At 39.1% G+C, this 21,729-nt stretch overlaps 1 protein-coding gene and 1 non-coding gene across 2 annotated transcripts in view; both read right to left on the bottom strand.

The window, feature by feature from the left end:
• The window catches only part of UTRN (utrophin), a 449,245-nt gene that overhangs the window by 60,410 nt on the left and 367,106 nt on the right, over positions 1-21,729 (bottom strand). Inside the window, exons 59-60 of the mRNA XM_090279943.1 lie at positions 7,290-7,351; positions 5,596-5,670 (exon numbers count right to left, since the gene is read on the bottom strand). Coding sequence (XP_090136069.1) covers positions 5,596-5,670; positions 7,290-7,351 — 137 coding nt within the window. The remainder of the gene's footprint in view (positions 1-5,595; positions 5,671-7,289; positions 7,352-21,729) is intronic.
• Positions 337-445, bottom strand: LOC150007889 (small nucleolar RNA U13). The gene has a single exon (XR_016512214.1). It is a non-coding gene; the product is annotated as a small nucleolar RNA U13 (small nucleolar RNA).

Genomic DNA, 21,729 nt, shown 5'->3' with positions numbered 1-21,729 from the left:
TAACTAACTGAAAACAGGGAAACATACATGATCAAACTACCATGCAGTTTATATATTTATTAAGTATAGAGATGACTCCTCTAATTCTAAACATACGGGCTTATAAAATTACAGAATTTAAGGTCTGCTCATGGAAATTACTGCTTTATAAAAATTTCCCCCTACTCTATATTTAACATTTGAGATTTTTTTAAAAAATCAGCTCAGGGGAATTTAAAAAAATATATAACCAACTAATTCCTCTTTGCCAGATGCAAAGTCGTTCTCTCAGAAAATATGACATTTTTGACAGTTAAATAAAATGAACAGCTTCCTTTGTATTTATCGATTTCTGCCTGTCAGAAGGGGTAACACGCTGATGTCTTAACAAGGTTTGAGGGAGGTGCATCTCACACAAGAGCATGAAAGCCTACTTAATCATCACGTTTATTAACTACAAAAGGAGCATTTTTACCTATTTTTAACTACTGAATACCCACTAATTTTGAATTTTTAGGACATTTGTGAAATGCGTCCACTCTAGCTGCTCAAATACCACAGCATGATTTTTTCAAGTTATCTACAAGGGAAAAGAACTCCTTTAAAATTATACAGATTTAAATTATTTCTAAAACAACTCAACAGGGATTAAATTAAAATGGTTTCTAAAAACAACTCATTTTTTAAAAATAGAGAAAAATATACAACACACTACTCTGGATAACTAGTCAATCCATTTTTTTCAGATGTCAAGTGTATCATTGGTAAAATTTCAGCTAATAGATAAAATAAATGTGTAAGGTTCACATGAATTAGAGATGGTGTCGGAAAAAAAAAGGGCAAAAAACTGGGAACTCTCTGAAATTTTCACTGTCACGTTTTCTTGGCATTACACATTGTTTTCAATGATAAACTCCCAGAGGGCAGGAGCAAAATTTAAATTCACTCTTCAGAGCGTGTGATCAAAGGAAGAGCTTAATGATAGTAGCAGCTATAGAACTGTAATTCCACACAGATACAAAGAAACATGGAGATACTGCCGAAATGCTGTGAGTTTCTGAATGTCGGCATTAATTGTGCCAGCAACACAGCACAGCTATTGTATCTCCCCCACGTGGCATAATGTGACAACAGACCAAATTCCAAAAAGACTGTTTTCTGGGTGAGGATGTCCTTACGGTTCTTCCGGAAAAGTCTCCTTTGTAATACACACTGTAAATATGACAGTAATTTGCCACATCCCCCAGATGATCATGTCTTCAATTTTTAGTCATTGACTCTGACACTTTGCCTTAGTGCCTACGCAAGGGATGCATCCTCCTGAAGCGTGTCATATTTAGGTACCTTTAGAATGGACTACATTTAAATCACAGAAAATTAGGACCCTCTCTTTTCAAAGGGAGACAAATGACAGCTTAGTCATGTGGCAAATGAAATGAACAGCAGAATCATTTTCTATCCATTTTTTCTTTAATCCCACATATAAGGCACAGGCAGTAAAACGAAAATGGATCATCATTCTCCTCTGTGAACACACACTGTATATAGCACCCGACCTTGGACTCCTGTGACTCTTCTGTGAACTGTTTGACCGGTCACTCCTGGTTAGCCATTTTCCCATCTCCTCTTTCCCAGACAACAAAGAAATATAGGTAGCGTTCAGGACCTCGTATCTCCAAGCTTCACTCACGTTCATCATTACTTCTCTCTGGATGACTCCAGATGCTGTTTTCTCCTGCCTGAACACCTGATCCACATACCTGCTGCTCGGGTCCCACCTGGAGTTACACTAGTCTCCTTCAGGAACCTCCACCTTCATACGTTCCATAGTAAAGGTCTTGGCTTCTTGTTATACTGACATCCAGTAATGGTGCTATTGTCTCCCATTAGATCATCAGTCCGCAAATCCTGAGCTATCCTAACACTCTCCTTCTTTAATCCCTCTGCAATTTGTGAACCACAAAATTCCCCTAGTCATCCATTCTTTCCCCTCTTCACAAATCCGTACCCTCCCTGCCCCTCCTACTACCAGCAGCAGCTCAGCCTCCAGCATCTTTCGCCTGAGCTATTTTCTTGTCCTCTGTTCCCTCTGTCCTTTAATCTGTCCTGGATATTGCCTAAAGCATACAGCCATGACTGGCCCTATCTTCTAAATTCCATAAGACAGAAAAAATGGTTCCAGGGCACTCTGCCATCCCCCCACAAAATATCCCAAATATTGAATACAGCGTTGGGAAAACTAGAGGAACAAAAAAATCTAAAAAAACTCAGAAAAGGTTGTTGTTGGTTTTTTTTTAAATGACTGAACTGGGACTAAACTGATTTTAAGGGAACTTCTGTATACTGGACAAATAGCTCATAAGCTATTCCATCTAGACTCCACTACTAGCTGATGTCCCCTGAACTCCATCCAGATCTTTGAGTATCATGCATATGATTACCTTTCCTCTCACCCTTGATTATAGCTGCCCCGTCTAAGTCTTGGGTGGCTTCTAGGCTTGGCTAATGTGCTTCCTACTCAGAGAAGCTTCTTTTGTTCTTCTCAAGGAAGGGAATCTCTCCCTCATCTCTCCCACCTCTGACAGCACTTCCCTTTGGATTCTCTGTTACTGCTTATGGCATAAAGCTTTTTAAAACTGAAATACAAAAGAATATGTATAATACATATGTGTGGCCTGAAGAAAAATAAGAGAACAAACATCCATTAATCCATCACACAGCTAAAGAAATAGACTGCTACTAATATCCTGGAAGCCCCTGGGAAAACCTACTTAATTAATCCCCTCACAAACAAAGGAGAACCACTAATCTTCTTAGTTCACTTTCAGTATATATGTTCCTAAATAACACAGTATTTAGATGTGCATGATTTTGAACTGTATATAAGTGAAATAGAACTATGTGGATTTCTTCTGCTACTTGATTTTTTCATTCACCTTTATAGTTCTGAGAGTCAATAATGTTCATGCTGATTACTCATTTATTTATTTTTGCTGTTGCCTCACATCACATTTATGAGCATGCCAAAATTTAAAAAAATTTACAGTTACAAAGTACAGCTATAAATCTTCTTATACATATTTTCTGCTGTATTCCTATAACTTTCAAAGTCAATATGTCTTAGCAGACTGCTCTATGCCAGAAGTTGCATGAGGTTGGAAGTGGAAAAGAAAACAGAATCATCCCTCACATGAAGGCTTAGTTCATTTGTAGACAGACCATAAATAAACAGAATATCACACATTATGACAAGCGCCACAGAAGAACTAAATCTATGAGATGGAGTATCAGGGTGACCTGCTTCGAGTAAAGTAGCCAAGATAGCCTCATTAAAGCCAGACGACAGTTAAACTGGGACCTAATGGAAGAGAACACACCAGCCAGAGGAAGAGGAGAAGCACAAGGAGCTAAGACAGGAGCTCTGAAGGCAGGAGGAACAGAATCCAGAGCTTGCCATTTCAACCTGCCCCCTAGAACTGATACGAGCCGACAGTGGTGGGAACCAAATCTGAGTGTGGGAACCAAATCTCATTTTGCCTTATCTCCTGCACAATCTTGGAGCCCAATGAATGAATAAACAATGACAGGAACAATGGTGCGCCCTCTACATTAGGACATGATGGAAGGTGGAGATTTACACAAATTGAAAGACTACTCTTGACCTTGAGAAGTTCTCGGTGAAGCCAGGCAATTGTCCTGATGTTGCCTATCATACAAAGGCACACAGATGGCGCTTCTGGGAGACACAGTCATTAGAGACCATCGTAGAGTTCTAGAAAAACTGGCGGCAGGTGAAACTGGCTTGTAAACATTTCCAAAAGAAGTAAATTTTCAAGAGTATTTGGGAGGAAGAAAGGGTTATAGACCATTGCCGACGAAGGGTCAGGGAATTGCAAGTAGACAGGAGAGATGGGAGAGGAAGGGGCAGATCAATGACAACAGGCGAGCTTGACAAGGGGCCCAGGGGCCCCAGGCTAGAGAGCAGTGGGGGCGCAGCACAGGAAAAGTAGGGGCCAGGCGGCTGCCAGCGCATCACCTCGGATATTGACAATCCAGCGCAGCCCAGCACTTTTCTAAGTGCGTGTTACTAAATGCCGTTCAGTTTATAAGTGGGGGGCATTGCTCTTCTGCTCCTCCCATTTGAATAAATGAGCAGAAAGGGGGGAAGTTTTTCTTTGGAGTTAAAAAAAAAAAACCAACAGAAATAAAACACCAAATGCATTCGTGTTTACCCACCCAGAAGTATTAGTGAAAACTGGAGCCGTGTTCACAATGAACGTGAACAAGACAGTCTCCTGTCAGTCGAGATGCTGTGGCTGAGTAATCCGTCCTCATTTTATAGCTCATCAGGCCTGAGAAGACCTTCATCTGTCAGCTGGATGCTGGACGTGCAACTGAGCCACTTTCAAATCTGCTGTCACCATGGACTCACAGAGTCCAGAACATCCCTTCTGTGTGCTCCTAATTCACTTCCTAGTCCCTTCTGGCTCGACATACAGACCACCAGCCAGAGTGCTAGCTTGTTTTCTTTTTTTGCACTGGTAATTTTGCTGTTGTCACAACAACCTGCCCATTATTTGGGGCTTGCAGATTATATGCAATAAGGTCATCTCACCCTTTCTTCTATCACCTGATCTAAAGGTCTTTCGCAGCCCTTTGTAGACTTTTCTTGTAAGCAGTTTACAATGTATTCCTAATTCCTACTGACTTTTAAGGAGCAGATTTTAACTGTAACATTTCATTATTCTCAGGGTTAGTTTTAAAACTTGACTCAGCTACATAGTTATATAATAACAGTTTACAAAAGGCAACTAACAAGAATGGCTGGAATTATTTAAATTACCCTCTTAGAAGTATAGGCAAATGCCATTTCCATATTAACTATCTGATAAGGCCTAAATGTTCTTTGAATAGACTCAGTCATTAAAACTACAACCACAAATTGAATCCAGACAGCTTAAATCTATACTCTATAAGAGCATTATATTTCATATTTCTACTTAAAAGTTCAATTATTTGGGGGGACTAACCCTTCAGTAAAATGATTATCACCAAAATCACTCTGGACATAATCTCCGCAGGAAAAGTTCACATTGATAATACTAACTGTCTCAAGATATATTTAAATGAACATAGAAACATTTACCTAATTTTCTAACGTGACAGTTCAGATTTGGATCAGGGATGTAATTTCTTTTAGTGTCTTTTCTATGAGTGTACTGAATGAAACTGCTTTGAACCCACACTTCCAAATACATACAAAGTATTAAAAAAGGCAACCAATGATCTAACACATATATATACTCTGATTCCTCACTTTAATCCTTTTAAATTGGGTGGCAGCATACTCTTTGAAAAAGATTTTTACGTTACTGCTGTATTTTGGTTAATTTTGTTCTCCAACCGAGAATGACATATGTCCATTTGTTTTCCTGCTGCATGAATGCTGACGGGGCAAATAACAGAGCATTTGTAGAATCACGGCCAACTCCTTGAGTGAGATACACTGAAAATCAGATTAAGTCTACAAACACATCACCCTCTTCATTTATCTTTGTCTTAAAAAAAAAAGGCAATCCAAAGAACAGAGTGATTAACTTTGGTATAATGACTCACAACACAGTGCCTTCTGTAGTCTCCGGATTTTGATGGCTGTGCGGTAGGCAGAGAACCGTACATTATTCAGGTCAGCTGGAAAGGGAAAAGGGACACTTTCAAAAGTAAGCTTATTACTTATACTGAATGGCAAGAAGGTATTTGTTTAGTTCAGATGTCTATTCACACTAAAACGTCTTCTCCTAAAACCCACATCATGTATTCAAGAACATAATTAAATGTTCAATAGCACCAGGGCAAGATGCATTCCAAAGCAGTGCTATGCCAAAAATTTCAAGAAATGAAAAAGAAGAAAATGAGGAAAGGGAAACATTCCTGGCCTGTGTACTTTCAATGGCTTAATAAAGACATGGCATTGGAGAGGGCCCTTCCTCTGTACAGGTAAGAGGGACTATCCCCCAGGGGCATTCTCCCTGAGGACAATCAGTTCTCTGTCACCACGCTGTCCATCTGACTACAGTAGTCCCTCGCTATATCGTGGTTCTCTTATCGCGGCCTCACTGCATCGCAGGATTTTTAAAAATATTTAATTATTTATCACGGATTTTTCGCTATAGCGTGGGATTTTGCGGTACTGTATATGTATGTTGTTAAAATTACGTATGTTTAAGAGTGTAGAATAAATGTAACGTTCCTACTTCACAGGGGGTGGGGGGGTCTGGAATGTAACACCCACGATAAATGAGGGAATACTGTACTCAGAAAGCTAGTCTTATTTCTATATTCGTCCATTCGGATCTATCTGCTTCTTGTGCCCTTTCATAGATCTGGTCAAAATGATCCTATAGTCAATATTTAAACCTTTGGGAATAACAAATACTGTAATTTTTTTCTCTGTCCCCTAAAGACAGACTATCAGTGTTTAGAGACAAGCAGGGTTAGAAGAAAATTCAGAAATCGTCCGAATTTGACCTCTCCTTTTGCAAACTAAACAAACTAGTGGATTTCTCACACCTGTTCAACCTCTGAGCCACCCTCACTCACCCAAATGAAAGTTCACATAGGAGTCTGATATTTGAAGAGATAAAAAGGGGTGCTCCCCATTGCTGAAATGGGAAGGGATATGAGATCCTTAGGGCACTACCTCTCCCTCTGCAACAGCACCTTTTTTCCCTACAGAGAAAACTCTTTCAAAATGGCGGGACTAACCAAGGAAGCAAACTATATATATCATCAAAGTCACATTATTCTACTGGAAATCTACAAGATCAGAATTCTCATCTCATGAATTTCCTTGCATTTGAACATTAAAATGAATTTAGCTCTTCATCTCTTCTCAGAATAAATGAAATTCGGCTAATTTAATAAGATTTAGTAAATAAAGAGGGAGCTAAAAGCAAGTTTAAAAGCAGTGGATTAGAAAGGTTGCTGTACTGTAATTGTTTTAGTTTTGTTTTTTTTTTCCAGACAAAATTGAAGATTAAGATGACCCAGTATTAGGGAGGTAAAACTTCTGATTAGTTATATTCCTCCTTTTAAAGTCATGTGTTTTTTTGGATCAAACCTTAGATTCTCTTAAGATAAAATCTGTTTACTTCATTGCCCTTCGAAATCCAACTGCTTTTATATGTCACTGTCATGACTCCTTAAACATAATATAGCCACAGGGAAAAAAGCTGGTGGTTAGTTTTCATTTAAAAATATCCCCTTTCAGTTTCTGTTAATTCATTACTATTAAATAAAATAATACTCACCAAGGGATTGAAAGAGTTCAGTCATTTTAGGATGATCCCAACAGGTTGTCTGTGTTTGATGGCTAGGGGAAAAAGTTAATAATATTAAATAAAAGAACATATAAAACAATATATGTCACACAGATAATAAACAAAGAGAATTTTTGTTCAAATTTTTAAAATTACACACAAAATTATCTTCATGATGGATCACTCAGAAACCTGGTGCCCAATTATTACTTAATATTTGAAACAATAATACATTTTTATTTGAGCAATTATATTGTAAAATTATAGATGAAAACTTTTGCTTTATCTATTTCAAAAAGAATTACAACTAAAATTAAAACCTAGATATAAAGTGTGGCTGTCAAGGACCCCAGGGCCTCATGCTTGATAAAACCAGATCCACAAAGGCTCCAGAATAATTCTCCTTGTGTTAGGTAGATATAGATTCTCATCTAGAACAAATCCTCCAACAGCAGAAGTGCTGTGAACGTCATTAAACTTTAAAAGCCCTAATCAAATTTCTGAAAAATAAAGAGACATGAAGAGTTTAACTCTGAATAACAACACCTCACAATCTACCAAGTCTCCCTCTTCTTCAACCTGAGTCTCCCCTTCCTCTTTTCCTCTGTGGGAACCCACTCAGAACCCTAGAGTTGGGATAAGAATTATTTTAAGCTAAAGACATCTGAGATTCAACAGATGTAGAAACACGCCTTCTCTGAGCCTCCTTCATCTGACTAAAAGCAGCAACTCCTGGGGAAGGAGGCAGCCATAAATCCCCTCTTCAGTGGGAGTTTCGTGGCCATAAAGAAGACAGAAAAACCACTTGCACCTGCATAAACAAACATTATCACAACCTTTCTCATCTCATGTTTGTTCTTCTAAAAAAAAAAAAAAGTCTTTCCTAAAGAAAACTATTGGTTTTTCTCATAGGAAAGTTTTCCCACATCTCTTTCCTCTACTAAGTTAGGTGTATGAGCCCTAACTCCATGGCTAACCACCCCTTTGAATTACGCATCACCAGTCCATCACTCCTTCTTGTAGGTGCATTGTATACATAAGTTAACCCTTTGTTTTCTCTTGCTAATTTGTGTTATGTCAGTTTGATTCCTGGGCCCCCAGAAACTGAACCTATGAAGGGAGAGCGAAAGTTGCTTTCTTCCCTGACACCCTCTTGCCATTTTGATTTCATCACCTTCCCTCAGCCTCCCTCAGTCAACCAGTATTGGGTTTTTTTTAAATATAGATATTCAACACTTTTTTTCTCATGATCCTTATTCTTTACTTTAAAAAAAGTTTTGTATTCTCTCTTATTCTGTAAGTTTCAAAACTAACTCAAAGAATTAGAAGGCTCTGGGGGAAAAAGGTGGTAAAACAGATCAGTGTAATGCTTAAATTAGGTCCCTTCCTTTTTGTGTGTGTGTGAGTTGATAAGCTCTTAACATCAATGGGTCAAGGGCTTTATATTTAAAAATAGTTTACTGTCCTTTATCTGGGTCAGAATAGAGTAATAACATTTTATAGGACTCAAAAGACTTCTTGGATGACACTCAGTTCTTATAAAACTGTTTAGTAAGCTAAATGAAATGGCACTATGCACAGAAAGAAATATTAAAATATTCATACACTCAAATTTAAGAGGAAGTTTTTAAATCTATGCAATAATATATCCAGTGACAATAATATGTCACTGGAAAAGGGATGTGATCGCAGTCACGTACACATGGGAAACAGAACCTCCAAATAACTCATGATTTACTTTGAAAAATAGCAGCTATAAAATTGACTATGTAAAATATCCTGGAAATTCCAAAATCTCAAACAAGATAACATACCTATAATGTGAAGATCTGTCTCAGGAAGATTTGGAAAGTTGCCTGGCTCCCGTACCTGTTTTTTTGACACTAATGCAGAGGCAAATCTTTCCACTTGGTGTTTTGCTACCTAATACCAACAAAACCATTCTACCCACTTACTATCGATATTGCTCCAAAGACCACAAAGAAACTACTGAAGTTGTTGTTATCAGTGGACAGTCAGCTGGAGCCTGGGATGGGCAGCAGGGGAAGGTTCTTACACTTAGCCTGCAAAATGTCCTTCGCTGCTCCCCTCTAGTACCGGATTGGGGATGGGGGGAACAGGGGAAGGAAGGCACATGTACCATAGAAGTCAAAATGGCAGCAGGGAGAAGTGCTGGACCAAAGAGACCTGTCAGTCTAACCTGGGGAAAGAAGGGATTGGTTGGGAGGCAGACCCACCTGAAGCTCACGTAAGTTTGGGAATTTAATCGGTCATTTTTGAGAAAGCACGTGGTCCATCCCACATCCAAGTTAATATAAACCCAGGGGAACACAGAGTGCTCTCTCTCTTACTCAAGACTCACTGGCTCTTGATTTGCACTTGGACAGTATACTAGCCTGCTCTCCCCATGGGCCATGTGGCCTAAGCAGCCACGTGGCCATGGCCTCCAGGAAGAAGCCTCTCTTGCTTGCTTGCCCACCTGGTGATGCATTTGCTGGTGCATTCACAGACTCTCTCCTGGGAGTATGCAGCCTTTCAGCTCCAGCTGCCGCATGGCCTGTGGCCTTCAGGAGGGGGCTTGAAATGGAGCATAGCCAGAACAAGCTAAGCTTAGCAGCCACCTGCGGGCTCCAAAGGACTGTATTTTAAATTGGAGCAGGAACTCTGGGCACTGGCTTTTGTTTTGATCTTGCTGAGGACGGCTGCACTTTGTCTTGGTTTTGCGGAGATGAGCTTTGAGATGGGAGTCTGTCATTCTCCCAGATAACTCAGCATCCAAATAAAAGCTTCCTTTTTTACCAGCAACTGCCTCATGAGTTTGGCTTTTGTGGCAGCAAGCACACAAACTGTCCTTTTTGGTTTGTTAACAGTCTCATCTAAAATTCTCACTACTGATAGTATGGCCCAGTGCTTGATTAAAATGCAGAATCTCCGACTCCTACTCCTACTGAATCAGAATCCTCATCATACCAAAATCCCAGGGGATTAGCATGCACATTTAAGTCTGAGAAGCACTGATCTAAAAGGCTCCCAATGCATGACTGAAAGTGAAAAACTAAAACGAAAAAACCAAAAAAAAACAAAAAAAAGAATCAATCTCTAAATTTCACTAATGAAACTTCTTCCCTATCATCAATGAGAATAAAAGAAGGATTTGCTGGAAATATAGTATGATTCAAACAGTTTCGTGATGGGCTCCCCATCTACCAGCATACACTTGCTCTCTTGCCTCTTCTTTTGATTAATTTCAACCCCCATGGACTTCTGCCCAGAGACAGACAACTCAGTCTAGGAGGCCAAACCGAGGCTCGGGAATCAAACAAAGCTACGAGGAATGCAGAGCCAAGCTTTACACTTAAACAACAAATATAAATTGCACCTTCTCTAGAGTCCCAAGTGTGGTGCTTTGGCCAACAACCCCTTTATGGAATCGTGAGAGGAAAAGGCCTCTCTGCAGTCAGGCAGTGCACGGAGAATTCAGTGAGGACACCGCTCGCTAATAGCTCTTTGTAGTGAAACCACTGATAGGAGCTGAGGAAACACACACATTTGGCAAACAGATGGAGGGAGAGAAAAGGCATCCCCCTTTGTGAATTCAGTGCCAGTTGATTCATTAGGCAGAACTGCCAACACTGAAAATAAACACAGCCTCTGGTTAGGAATGTAAAACTGCAGCTTACCAAACAACAGTTTAAAAGAAGTGATAGATGCAGTTGGCTGATGAATTCTCTCTCTCTCTCTCTCTCTCTCTCTCTCTCTCTCTCTCTCTCTCTGGAGGGAGGATTTTAAAGCGAAATCCACAGTCCACCCAAAAGCTCAAAGTATTTGAACAGATTGCTCATCTGCTCCAGCCAAAATGCTGCCAGTCCTCCCAGCACGAACAACCAAAACAAAAGTAGCAGTTTTTTCCCCTCCAAAATACAATAGGTTAAGTTCTGGCTCTCAAATAGGAAAGAGGAGTGGGGCTTAATATTATAAAGCTTGATAAACTGTAAAATAAGATTGTAATTTTCTTATAAAAACCCTCTTAAGAGGGAACAGACATAGAAATCTGTTCAAGAATAAAGCAAACATGTAAAACCTAACAAAGCAGCAATTAGCAGCTACATCCAAAATGACAAGAAGTAACAATAGTGAGAATCCCTGACGTTAACTAGGGGCCCAGCCATGCCAGTTTGGCTTGTGTAGGGAAAACTGCGAAGGCTCTGATACTAACAAAAAGGTAGTGGGTGTCCTGTGACTTTTAATTGTCTTTGAGCTATTTGAAACTCAAACAATAAAGAAAACTGATAGAAATGCAAATGATATTTTGTCCATAGAAATGCAAATTGGGCCCACTGGAATGCAATAGTACTGTCCTGTGGTTATTGACGAGTTTGTCAGCTTTGCGTCCATCTGTCGATTCATTTTGCAACCTTTGTTATAAAGATGCAGTACTCAGAATTCTCCTTGGAACTTGTTATAACTTCTTACCTGTTCCCTTATTAATTAGTGGGTTACATGAAATTTTTGACATATGTTCTTTTTATATTTGTATGAGTCAAGATTTTTATCTTATTGTATTTATTTAAATTTTTATCTTTGAGATATAATTGACATATAACATTGTGTAAGTTTAAGGTGTAAGGCCTGTTGATTTGATACATTTATGTATTGCCATGATTACCACTGTGGCATTAGCTAACACCTTCATCACCTCACATAATTACCATTTTGTTTTTGTGGTGAGAACACTTAAGATCTAGCAACTTTGATGTATATAATACAGTATTCCCTCACTTATCACGGGTATTACATTCTAGACCCTCTTGCGAAGTAGGAACCTTACATTTATTCTACACTCTTAAACCTACGTAACTTTAACAACATACATATACAGTACCACAAAATCCCGCGATACAGTGAAAAATCCATGATAATTAAATATAATATTTTTTAAAATCCCGCAATACAGTGAGGCCACGATAAGTGAACCGCGATATAGAGAGGGACTCCTGTATAGCACTGTTGACTATACTCACGATGCCCTGTATTACATCTCTATTCTCTATTCTTAAAATTATTTTTCAGCATTCTGAAGAGTCCTGGTTCATACCTGCTGTCCTCTATAATTTTACTGGTGTCCCAGTTGGGAAAACATGTGGTCTCTGTATTAAATGGACTTCAATGAAAATCAGTAAGACTAATAAGTAGCATATCCTTCCACCTACTGATTCATAAAGTGTTCTGATAAGTCACACAAAGTAAAATACAAGATTATACACCAATGAACAGAACACAAAAATGCTGTTTTACAAAACTGTTCATTATATGAGACAATGAACCAAAAGCAAAGTACATGCAATTTTGACAGATTATAACATACTGATTTCTAGGCAAAAGACTGCTCTAAGGAAGATACTTTCAAACCCATTTGTCCCCATTACAGGGGTCCTTGTTTCTTTCCATGAAACCTTAAAAGGAGATAAAAAGGCATACTGCTTGTCCCAAAACTGACATACAGCCCAGCACACTTAGCTGTTACTTATCTATCTAAATTTATACTTGAAACTGGACTTTGTGAGCTTTGCCACTTGCCATTCTATTCTAGCAACAATTATAAAGGCATATAAAAGAAAAAAATTAAAGGTGAATTAATTAAAAATGCAAATCTGGGAAAAAGAACTATGTATACTGCTCTGGGATAAGACAACTTTGGAAGAGGTACATTTCTTCTTTTCTGTGCATAGTGAAAGATAACACACACTAAGTAAGGATGTATAATATTAATTATAGTAATGGCCTATTATTTCAGCACTCAATTTGTACCAGGTCATCTTCTAAATCAGCAAAGCATTGGTGTGTGGCAAGAATTTTTAAAACATGCAGTGCCAGGCTATCTAGTCAGGGACATTCACCTTTTTTCCTTTAAAATGTCAAATAAAAAAAGAAAAAGGCACTAGCCAACACAACAATAGCTGTCTGGTATGAATGAATCAAAATTGTGCCTATTTTTTTGTCAGATTGGCAAAAAATATAACATAGTTTTTGTGTGCCGTGAGCTCAAAAAGTTTGACAATCACTTTTCTCAACCCTTTCTATGTGTAAACTTAATCTGCACAAGAATTCTATATGCCAATATTATACCCATATTTCAGATAAAGGAAGGCAGGGCAGAGGACGCTGAGATCACTTGCTCAAGGTCACATAATAACAACTAGAAATGGGATTTGAAACCAGATGGTCTGACCATAATCCCTAGTTCTTGATATGGAAGTATACTTGCAAAATTGCGGTTTTAAAATATTTCTGATGAATCCGTCTAAATTTTAGTCCATCATTATAATCATTACAAACAACCTCATCGCCCTTGCTTCTCTCTCACTCGTGGCAGAACCCAAGCAAGGATCAGCTCAAATACTTGCCTTCTCCAGACACGATCAGCTGTGCACGAATACAGCTGGAGAAAATCACTGAACAGACAGACTGATTTTACTCAAAATACTTGACTTCAAACCTCCAATGTCCAGCCGCTGGCGACTGCACTACATTGCCTAATAAACTTGCTTTCCCAAACCCCAAGACAACAATTTCCCACTGCCTCCTCTTTCCCAGAACCTAAGTCAGTTTCTCTCCCTGCCTTAGCATCATTTAACTTGATCTCCTGCTTTACAGAAAAACTAAAAACCACCAGAATAAAATTCCTTCATCTTCCCACCACCAAATCAATAAACTTCTCTCCGTCTGCCAGACTGTGTTCTTCTCTCCTCCTATAGCTGAGGAATTGTCCACCCCTCCTATCAAAGGCCAATTCTTTCAAAAGATTTCTAAAAATCTCCTGTACTGCATCATCAATCCCTCATAACACTATACTCAGCATATAAATAATAAGGTTATACTATCTTGAGACATATATGTGCGCACGCACACACACACTCACCCCTACCTGGACTCTCCACTTCCTGCTAACAATCACCCTTTGCTCTTCTGCACAAAATTCTCAATTCCGTTACGCGCATCCTCAGGGCCCACCCACTGCTCAGCCCACGTCTACGTGGTTGCCACCTTCACGCCTCAGCCCAAACTCGCCCTGTCAATATTATCAGCGAACTCCGAGTTGCTAAATGGATTGGCTGCTTCTCCCTCTTCCAGTCCCTGGTGCTCTCTCTCTCTTCTGGGAGGAAAGAAATAAGGAAGAGACTGTAAACTTCTTAAGTAAATTCTACTGTGTGGTAGAAGCTGAGAGGTGCTATGAAAACAACACAATTTGCAGAAAACGAAGGTCACGCCGGCAAAAACACAGGCTCTGCGAACACTCTCCTCACACATGCTTCAGAAGTTTTATATATATATATATAGCAATCACGCGGGAGCTCCCAAGTAATCAAATTTGCAATCAAATGACTCAGGTCTAAAATGTGAAAACAAATTTCGGCAATCTGATCTGAGGCAATTCATCAGAGTTATATCTTCTTAGATTTAGGAGGTGACATTCTCCTTTGGGGATTCATGATCCCTTCAAATACTTGGTTCACTAGAGCCCAGGATAGATGAAAAATATGGCACACTTTCTTTCATTAGTGATGCTGATTACTCCTGTGTGTGTGTTTGTGTGTGAGTGTCTGCACTGGGGCCCCGGGGAGGGGGGGGGGGGCATAGACAGGAAGCTGTGAGGGGATGAACTCAGGTCATCTGTAACTTCATGCACTTTTCACAGACACTTTCTGCTGCACTCTAGGCTTTTAAAGGCAGGGACTCCAAGCCTATACTTTTGGAAACATAAGTATACATCTAAGAGAAAAAAGTTTTAATGCCAACATTTCAAGAATAACAACAACAACAAAAAAAAACTCAACTTTCGTTAAAAATCCAAATAAAATATATGCTTCTATTTGATAATAGATAATGTAAAAGCATAAATCTCCCTTTAAAAATGTCCTTAGCTTATCATAATAATGAAGAAACAAAGCAGGAAAACTAGATTGTAAACAATGGATAACTCTAAATCTGGATTTGACTATAAACTGCACTCAAAATAATTTTGCTCAGCAGTGGAGACACAACGTGTTAAGGGCTGTACAGAAGCAGAGGCTGGAGCACACCCCGAAACACAAATGTCCATATTCCAGGCATTGTTGACAGGACATTGGTTACAAGACGCTGAGACAAGACTTGTCTGTGTTTATTTTTAAGTGAAGTAGTAGAATCAATGACCAAAATGGATGTCCCTGGGTATGGACGCAGGGACAGGTGACGCTTGTTTTGAGGGCACTGAAAGAGGCCTGGAAGAACAAACAAGGGAGTCTCGAATCTGGTGACATCTCTACTTGGGTCCAGAACTCATAGGGAGCCCCACTGCCCACCCAACTCCACCCCGCGTCTCCCTTAGCCCTCAAGCTCTGGAGAATCAGACCATCTAACAACACTGTCACAGGTCTGTGGCTGCACTGGGCCTGGGAGCCCTATACGCCCCTGCCTGGGAGCTTGACCCCAGGATTAGGTTCCCACCGGAGTTCAACTTATCGTTGTATCCTTTTAGTTTGTTTTTTTAAAGCTAATTTACAGCATTTAGTCTTTTTAAAATTTTACTTCTATATCTCTTTCATATATATTTTAAAGGGTAAATTAATTCTTTTTGTGTGTGTATGGTTGTATTGAATCTTTTACTGTATTATTTCACTTCATAATCAGTACAGAGAAAGATATTCTATTTATTGCACAATTTATTTAATCATTATTACTTCTGTACTTTTGCTAGTTTTAATGACTATTTTAGAAATGTAATCTTTACAAATTAAAGTGCAGATATCATTTTCCCTTCCATAATGGCCCCACCATGATCCTTCCTGTACCTCACAGTAGACTTTTATTAATTGTATCCCTGACCCTAAAATTCAAACTGTACAGTAAATCTCACGTTGTGTTGTTACAATGCAATGGAACTGAATAATCGAGAAGATTTCCAAGCCAAAACCCCACTTCATAGTAATAACTCTGGTCCCAATAACGTATAGATACATGGCAGGAAAGGTAGTATCCTCTTAAGTCCTGAAATGGTCATTATCTTTCCACGATAATGTCAACTTCACCTAAATTATCTGAATAAACCAGGACACCAGTAAATACACTAGAAGTTGCCCAGTTACGGTTTTCCAGCTTCGGGCTGCTGCAGGGCAGGCTGCCGGCTGCTTGGTTTCCTAGTGAGCCGTGGTATGCTCATTCCTCTGAAGCTGCCTCCAAGCCCTGGAGGTTCGGCAGTCCCAAGGCGCCCACATTCTCTCACAAAGCAATTTTGCTCTTACCTCCTCATCAGCAGACTTGGCCAAGGGAGTTTTAAATATTTATTTTCAATAAAGGAAGAGTCACAGACCATTTCTGGGGAAAATAGACTCTCCACTGCATTCTCTTATGCTATTTCATTTATTTCTTTATCATTAAAGCTCCACTTCAGCCTGGCTGCTGTGGCTCAGTGGATTGAGCGTGGGCCTGCGAGCCAAGTGTCGCTGGTTCGATTCCCAGCCAGGACACATGACTAAGCTGCACGTCAGGTCCCCAGTTGGGGGCATGTGAGAGGCAACTGCACAGTGATGTTCCTCTCCCTCTCTTTCTCCTTTCCCCTCTCTCTAAAAATAAATAAATAAAAATAAACAAATAAATAATTAAAAAAAAAAAAAAAAAAAAGCTCCACTTCAGGGAAGTGACTCAAAGTGTGTCCAAGCAGCTTCAGTTAAAAATCAGGAATCAAAAGGATGCCCTTCCTCATCCTGACGGAGGAGCAAGAGAGGGAAGACTCTTGCAGAAAGCCTTTTGGAGAGAACTACATTTATCTTTCATTATTCATTATACCTGTGTTACGGGTTTATTTTGTTCTGGAATGAGTTACCTGTAACTTCTAAATATAAAACGCTTTATGTTCATTTCTTTTTTTTACCATTACATCTATACCTTTGTTAGCTTTGACTTTCCTGTTACTTGGATATCCCACTGCTGCCTCTTTTCTCCGCTCTTATTGAGGGAAGAATTGTTTCCCCTACACCATCTAAATGGGGTTTATGATTCCTCTAAAGAAATAAACATTAACTCTCTCCTTTAAACTGCACATATACACTCAGATTAGTATATGGAGTTCATAGACGTGAACAGCATGACTGTCTAAAAAACAGCTACTGGTTCTCTAAGATTTCATTCACAACTATAAACTTTTTTCCCAGCAATCTGATGGACTAGGGCAGTCGAGGGTGCTTGGCAGGTGAAAAGGGTGTCTAAAAAGCGTCTGGGTGTCCATAATGGATGCAAACATAGAAAAGGAAAATATAAAGGAGATGTAAAAAACTGAGGAAAGTCTTGAGTAGACCCGCTCTTAAGAAGTGAGAGTAAGTCAGAGAATGTATGGTAGCGGTCTTTGAAATACAGATTAGTTAATGCATTTGTAATACTGAGAAATGTCAGTTTTAAAGAACGTGATAGGTACTGTCTTTATAATCAGAGATTACTAAAATGTTCCTATTAAAGCTGTGTGTGGGATTGCACTTAGGATTCTATAAAGAACTAAGGTGTGCACTTCAGATTCTAGTGGGAAAACAGAGCGAGAGAACTGTTAAGATGTGAGTGGGACACCTGTCACAAGAACGAAGTAATCATTTGTACCGAGGCAAAGTCTTACTGAAAAAAGTCATGCACTGAGGTTTACACTGTAAGGGAAGGAAGGAACACCTGTTTCTTAACTAAACCTTCCTATATTCTACGAAACAGTATGGCTTCCCCACAGGCTGCCTATGTGTGCAGAGCATCTACTCTAAAAGCCACATTTGTGGGCAGAATGACAGAAATCTCCTGAGCATGAGAACGAGGAGAGGGAATGAGGGGTGGGGGGCATAGTTTGTCTCCCCAACTCAGAACTGTCAAGATTTGATAAGCAGGACTGTGGAGAATGACATCTTCCTCTCTATAAAAAAGAACCTTGGTCCATTACCAGGTCTCCGTGTACAATTTCCTTAAACACATATGAACCCGCAGAAATCAGCCTGTAGAAAGCCTACAGAGAAGGCAGTGTGGAGTGCTGGGGGAAGCATAGGACCGGTCCTCCGACAGGCTGGTGCTTAATGTTGGCACCCAGGCGGTGCATAAGAACTGATAGTGAGTCCATGGTACAGAAAAAAAAAAAAGATGTTTACTCATATTTTCCCCACCTGACTGCTCCTTAAATATAATCCTTCATCCTATTCAAACTGTTCACATGACTAGAAATTTCTGTTCTCTGTCTCAACAATGCTGGGAACAATGGGCAATACTGCACAGTGTGCAAGAGTTCAGAAGCTGGAGTCAGTCCCTGGGTTTGCACAGAAGCTCTTCTGTTTACCGGCTGAGATCTCAAGCAGGCTATGTGTGCTTGAGATCTAAACCTTGCCTGAAAATGAGGGTGACGATAACGCCTACCATGGGGACCAGGGGAGAGAATTCAGGCACGGGATCAGCACAGTGGCTGGCGAATGAACATGCAAAAAATAATTTGTTACAATGATCATTATTGTCACCTGCCAAGACACTATTACTGTTATTAATTATCCTGGAACAAAATGAAAAGCAATGAGTTTTACAAGATAATTATGACATTTTAGGAAAATTCAATTCAAAGGTTTTATTCACCATTCCCTTTGTACCTATAATTCTCTGGATGTTAACTTTTAGTTGAGGATAAAAACAACCTTGCAAAACACAAACACATGACTAAAACGTCACAAAGAAAGATCTAGCTTTTATGGTAGATTTTTTTTTTTTTTTTTTTTTTAATTGTGAAAGCAGCCAGAAGCATTTCAAAGCTTCTTAAACTGCTAGAACAATGAGCTGGCAATGCGCTATACCAGAAAAGAAAAATAACTAGCTCAGTTTTGGAAAGTCTACCTTAGAGGCAACAAATATTAAGTCAATATGAGTTTTATCTTAAGGTAACATAGAGGGATGTATACTACATATACTCTTATATCATCATTTTCTAGAAACGAATCAGTCACTATACCTTACAATATTAATAAAGAATTACCTAGAAAGAGAGAAATGCATCTGGGGGCCATCAAAGTGTGTTTTAACTAATTTGGAAAATTGAAATGTGAAATAAAAATAATTTGTCTTTTCCAGTTTCCTTTCAACTTTCTTGTTATATTCTGACATTAGAGTATATAAAACTACAAACCTCAATACTGACAATGTCTACATTTCTACCCAAATATCATTTTCTTTTTAGTCAAATTAATCCGTCGGCAGCCGTCCGTCTCGAGAGACGATGGTGTAGCTTCTTAAGAGTCTATCTGCACCGCTGAGAATGGTTGTGCAGTCCGACTCAGGAGTGACACGGTATCTGTCTCCTCCCGTGTTGAATTGACATCTTACGATGACGCTGGAGTGTCCTCTCCAGTGAAGCTGAAGCTACAGAGCCTGGGCAGGGTGATATGGAGGGTCTGCTGTTGCCCATGCAGCAGACCCCCCCTCTCTTCGCAGCTGAAGGGTCCAAGGGAAAGACGGAGTCAATACAGCTTGGCTTCAGGTGCGCCGCAGGAGTTGCCGGTGTTGACTACAACGTCAAACCGCTTTAGGGACTCCGGCTCCGGATTTTCTGTTGGGGTTTACTCCCTTAGCCTTTCCCCTGAAGAGGTATGCCGCAAGGCAGCGGAGGTTTTTTGGAGTCAGAGTTTTCCTTCTCTAGTCAAATTAATACATTCTAATATACTCCAGGAAATTCTACTTGCATAAAACTTATGCTAAATTTGCTTCTAGCATTATTCGTCTGCTTACCGGTGCAGCCATGCAAAGGGAAGTGCATATTAAAAGCCTTTTCACTCATCTTTTACTTGCTTATTAATTTATCTGGGAATTCAATTTTGTTTTCATAACAATTCTTCATCTGGAAATACTGGCTCACATAAACCTACCTCTCAAGATTAATGTTCCTTCTGTATGAGGAAATACACTGATAAGTTATACAAAAGAGCAAGTTATGCAAGATGCTGGTTAAACCAGATTTTTTAAAATAAGAGAATTTGTTCTATACACATGGTCCGATTTCTAAATATTTCAAAGCCCTAAAAGACCTCTGACCACTATATATAGTCAAGGAAAGCCAATCTTTCACAAATTATGTGGAAGATACTTTAGGATGCTACAATGCTATAGATCATAATGAAAAATATTGGCCATCACTTATTTTATTTATATTGGAATGCTGGTTATAATGCTTCAGCCAATGAGACAGACAACACATAAACCAGCTTTTACTCTACCCATCTGCCCCAGAAGAACTGACTGACTGAGGATACAATTTTCCTAGATGCTATAAAAACTATAAAAATTCTGAATTAGTGACATTTTGACTTAGCATAATGAATTCTCAGGCAGATATGGACATACAGAAATGCCTTTTGAAAGCAGTGCTAAAATTAAGGATGAATTTTTAAAGTGCCAAATCAAATAGATAACCACAGCAGTACACAATCAAGCAAGAGAGTTAACATTCTTTTTATCTCGTACAAAACAGAAATCTGCCCTACTGGATCCAATTCACATTTAAAAAAAAAAGTCAGATGATACAGGACTCTAGGTTAATTCAGTAAGTTAATTTCAATTAATATGCAGGGACTTCTAGATTTTGTACAGTACATATATTAGCTTTCTATTGCAGTAACAAATTACCACAAAATAAATATCTCCTTGGGCTAAAATCAAGGTTGTCCGGTCTGTGTTACTCTCTGTAGGTTCTAAGAGAGAATCACATTTCCTTTCCTTTTCCAGCTTCCAGAGACTGCCTGCATTTTCTGGCTCATGCCTTCCGCCCCATCTTTATGGAAACTAATATAGTCACATACATCCAGGATGTGGGTCATCTTTATGTGGCAGTTTTTCTGCCCATCCAGTACATCAGATTTATCCCTAAACCTGTAATATTCAATTCAAGTCAATACTTACCCAGTACATTAAAATTCTCTATCGTTATTATTATTACCATTATTTATTAATACTATTATTATGAAAATTTTAAAAATGTAAATTTGGGTCAGATTATCACATCTTCTCTCAATAGACACACCAATTTTCCTAGCCTCTGATTTCTTCCCATTCATGCTTGCACAAATTTGACACTTATTCCATGAGTTTATCACAACTCAGTACACTATAGAATGCACACTGATAAAAGTATTAAACTCCCTTAAGACAATGTAATACATATTGCTTATTATATCTGTTATGTGTTATTGAAAAATTACTTATCTTTTTTACCCTGAGGCTACATCTCAGACACAGCAAAACCTTCGTAAGGAAATACTCTTCCAAAAAATACTGACTTCACACAATTTTTCAGGACGAGGGATTTTGGAAGAGTAGATTGTTATTGTTGGCATGGATTCTGGAGAACCACATGCTGTTTTAGAAAGGATATAAAGGAAACTTGGCCCAGGGATCT

This window comes from Furipterus horrens, unplaced genomic scaffold, assembly GCF_987537825.1.
Source record: "Furipterus horrens unplaced genomic scaffold, mFurHor1.1.pri manual_scaffold_6, whole genome shotgun sequence".
NCBI classification, from domain to species: Eukaryota; Metazoa; Chordata; class Mammalia; order Chiroptera; family Furipteridae; genus Furipterus; species Furipterus horrens.
Note: the sequence above shows the minus strand (reverse complement) of the source record. Positions and strands in the feature narration are given on the sequence as shown.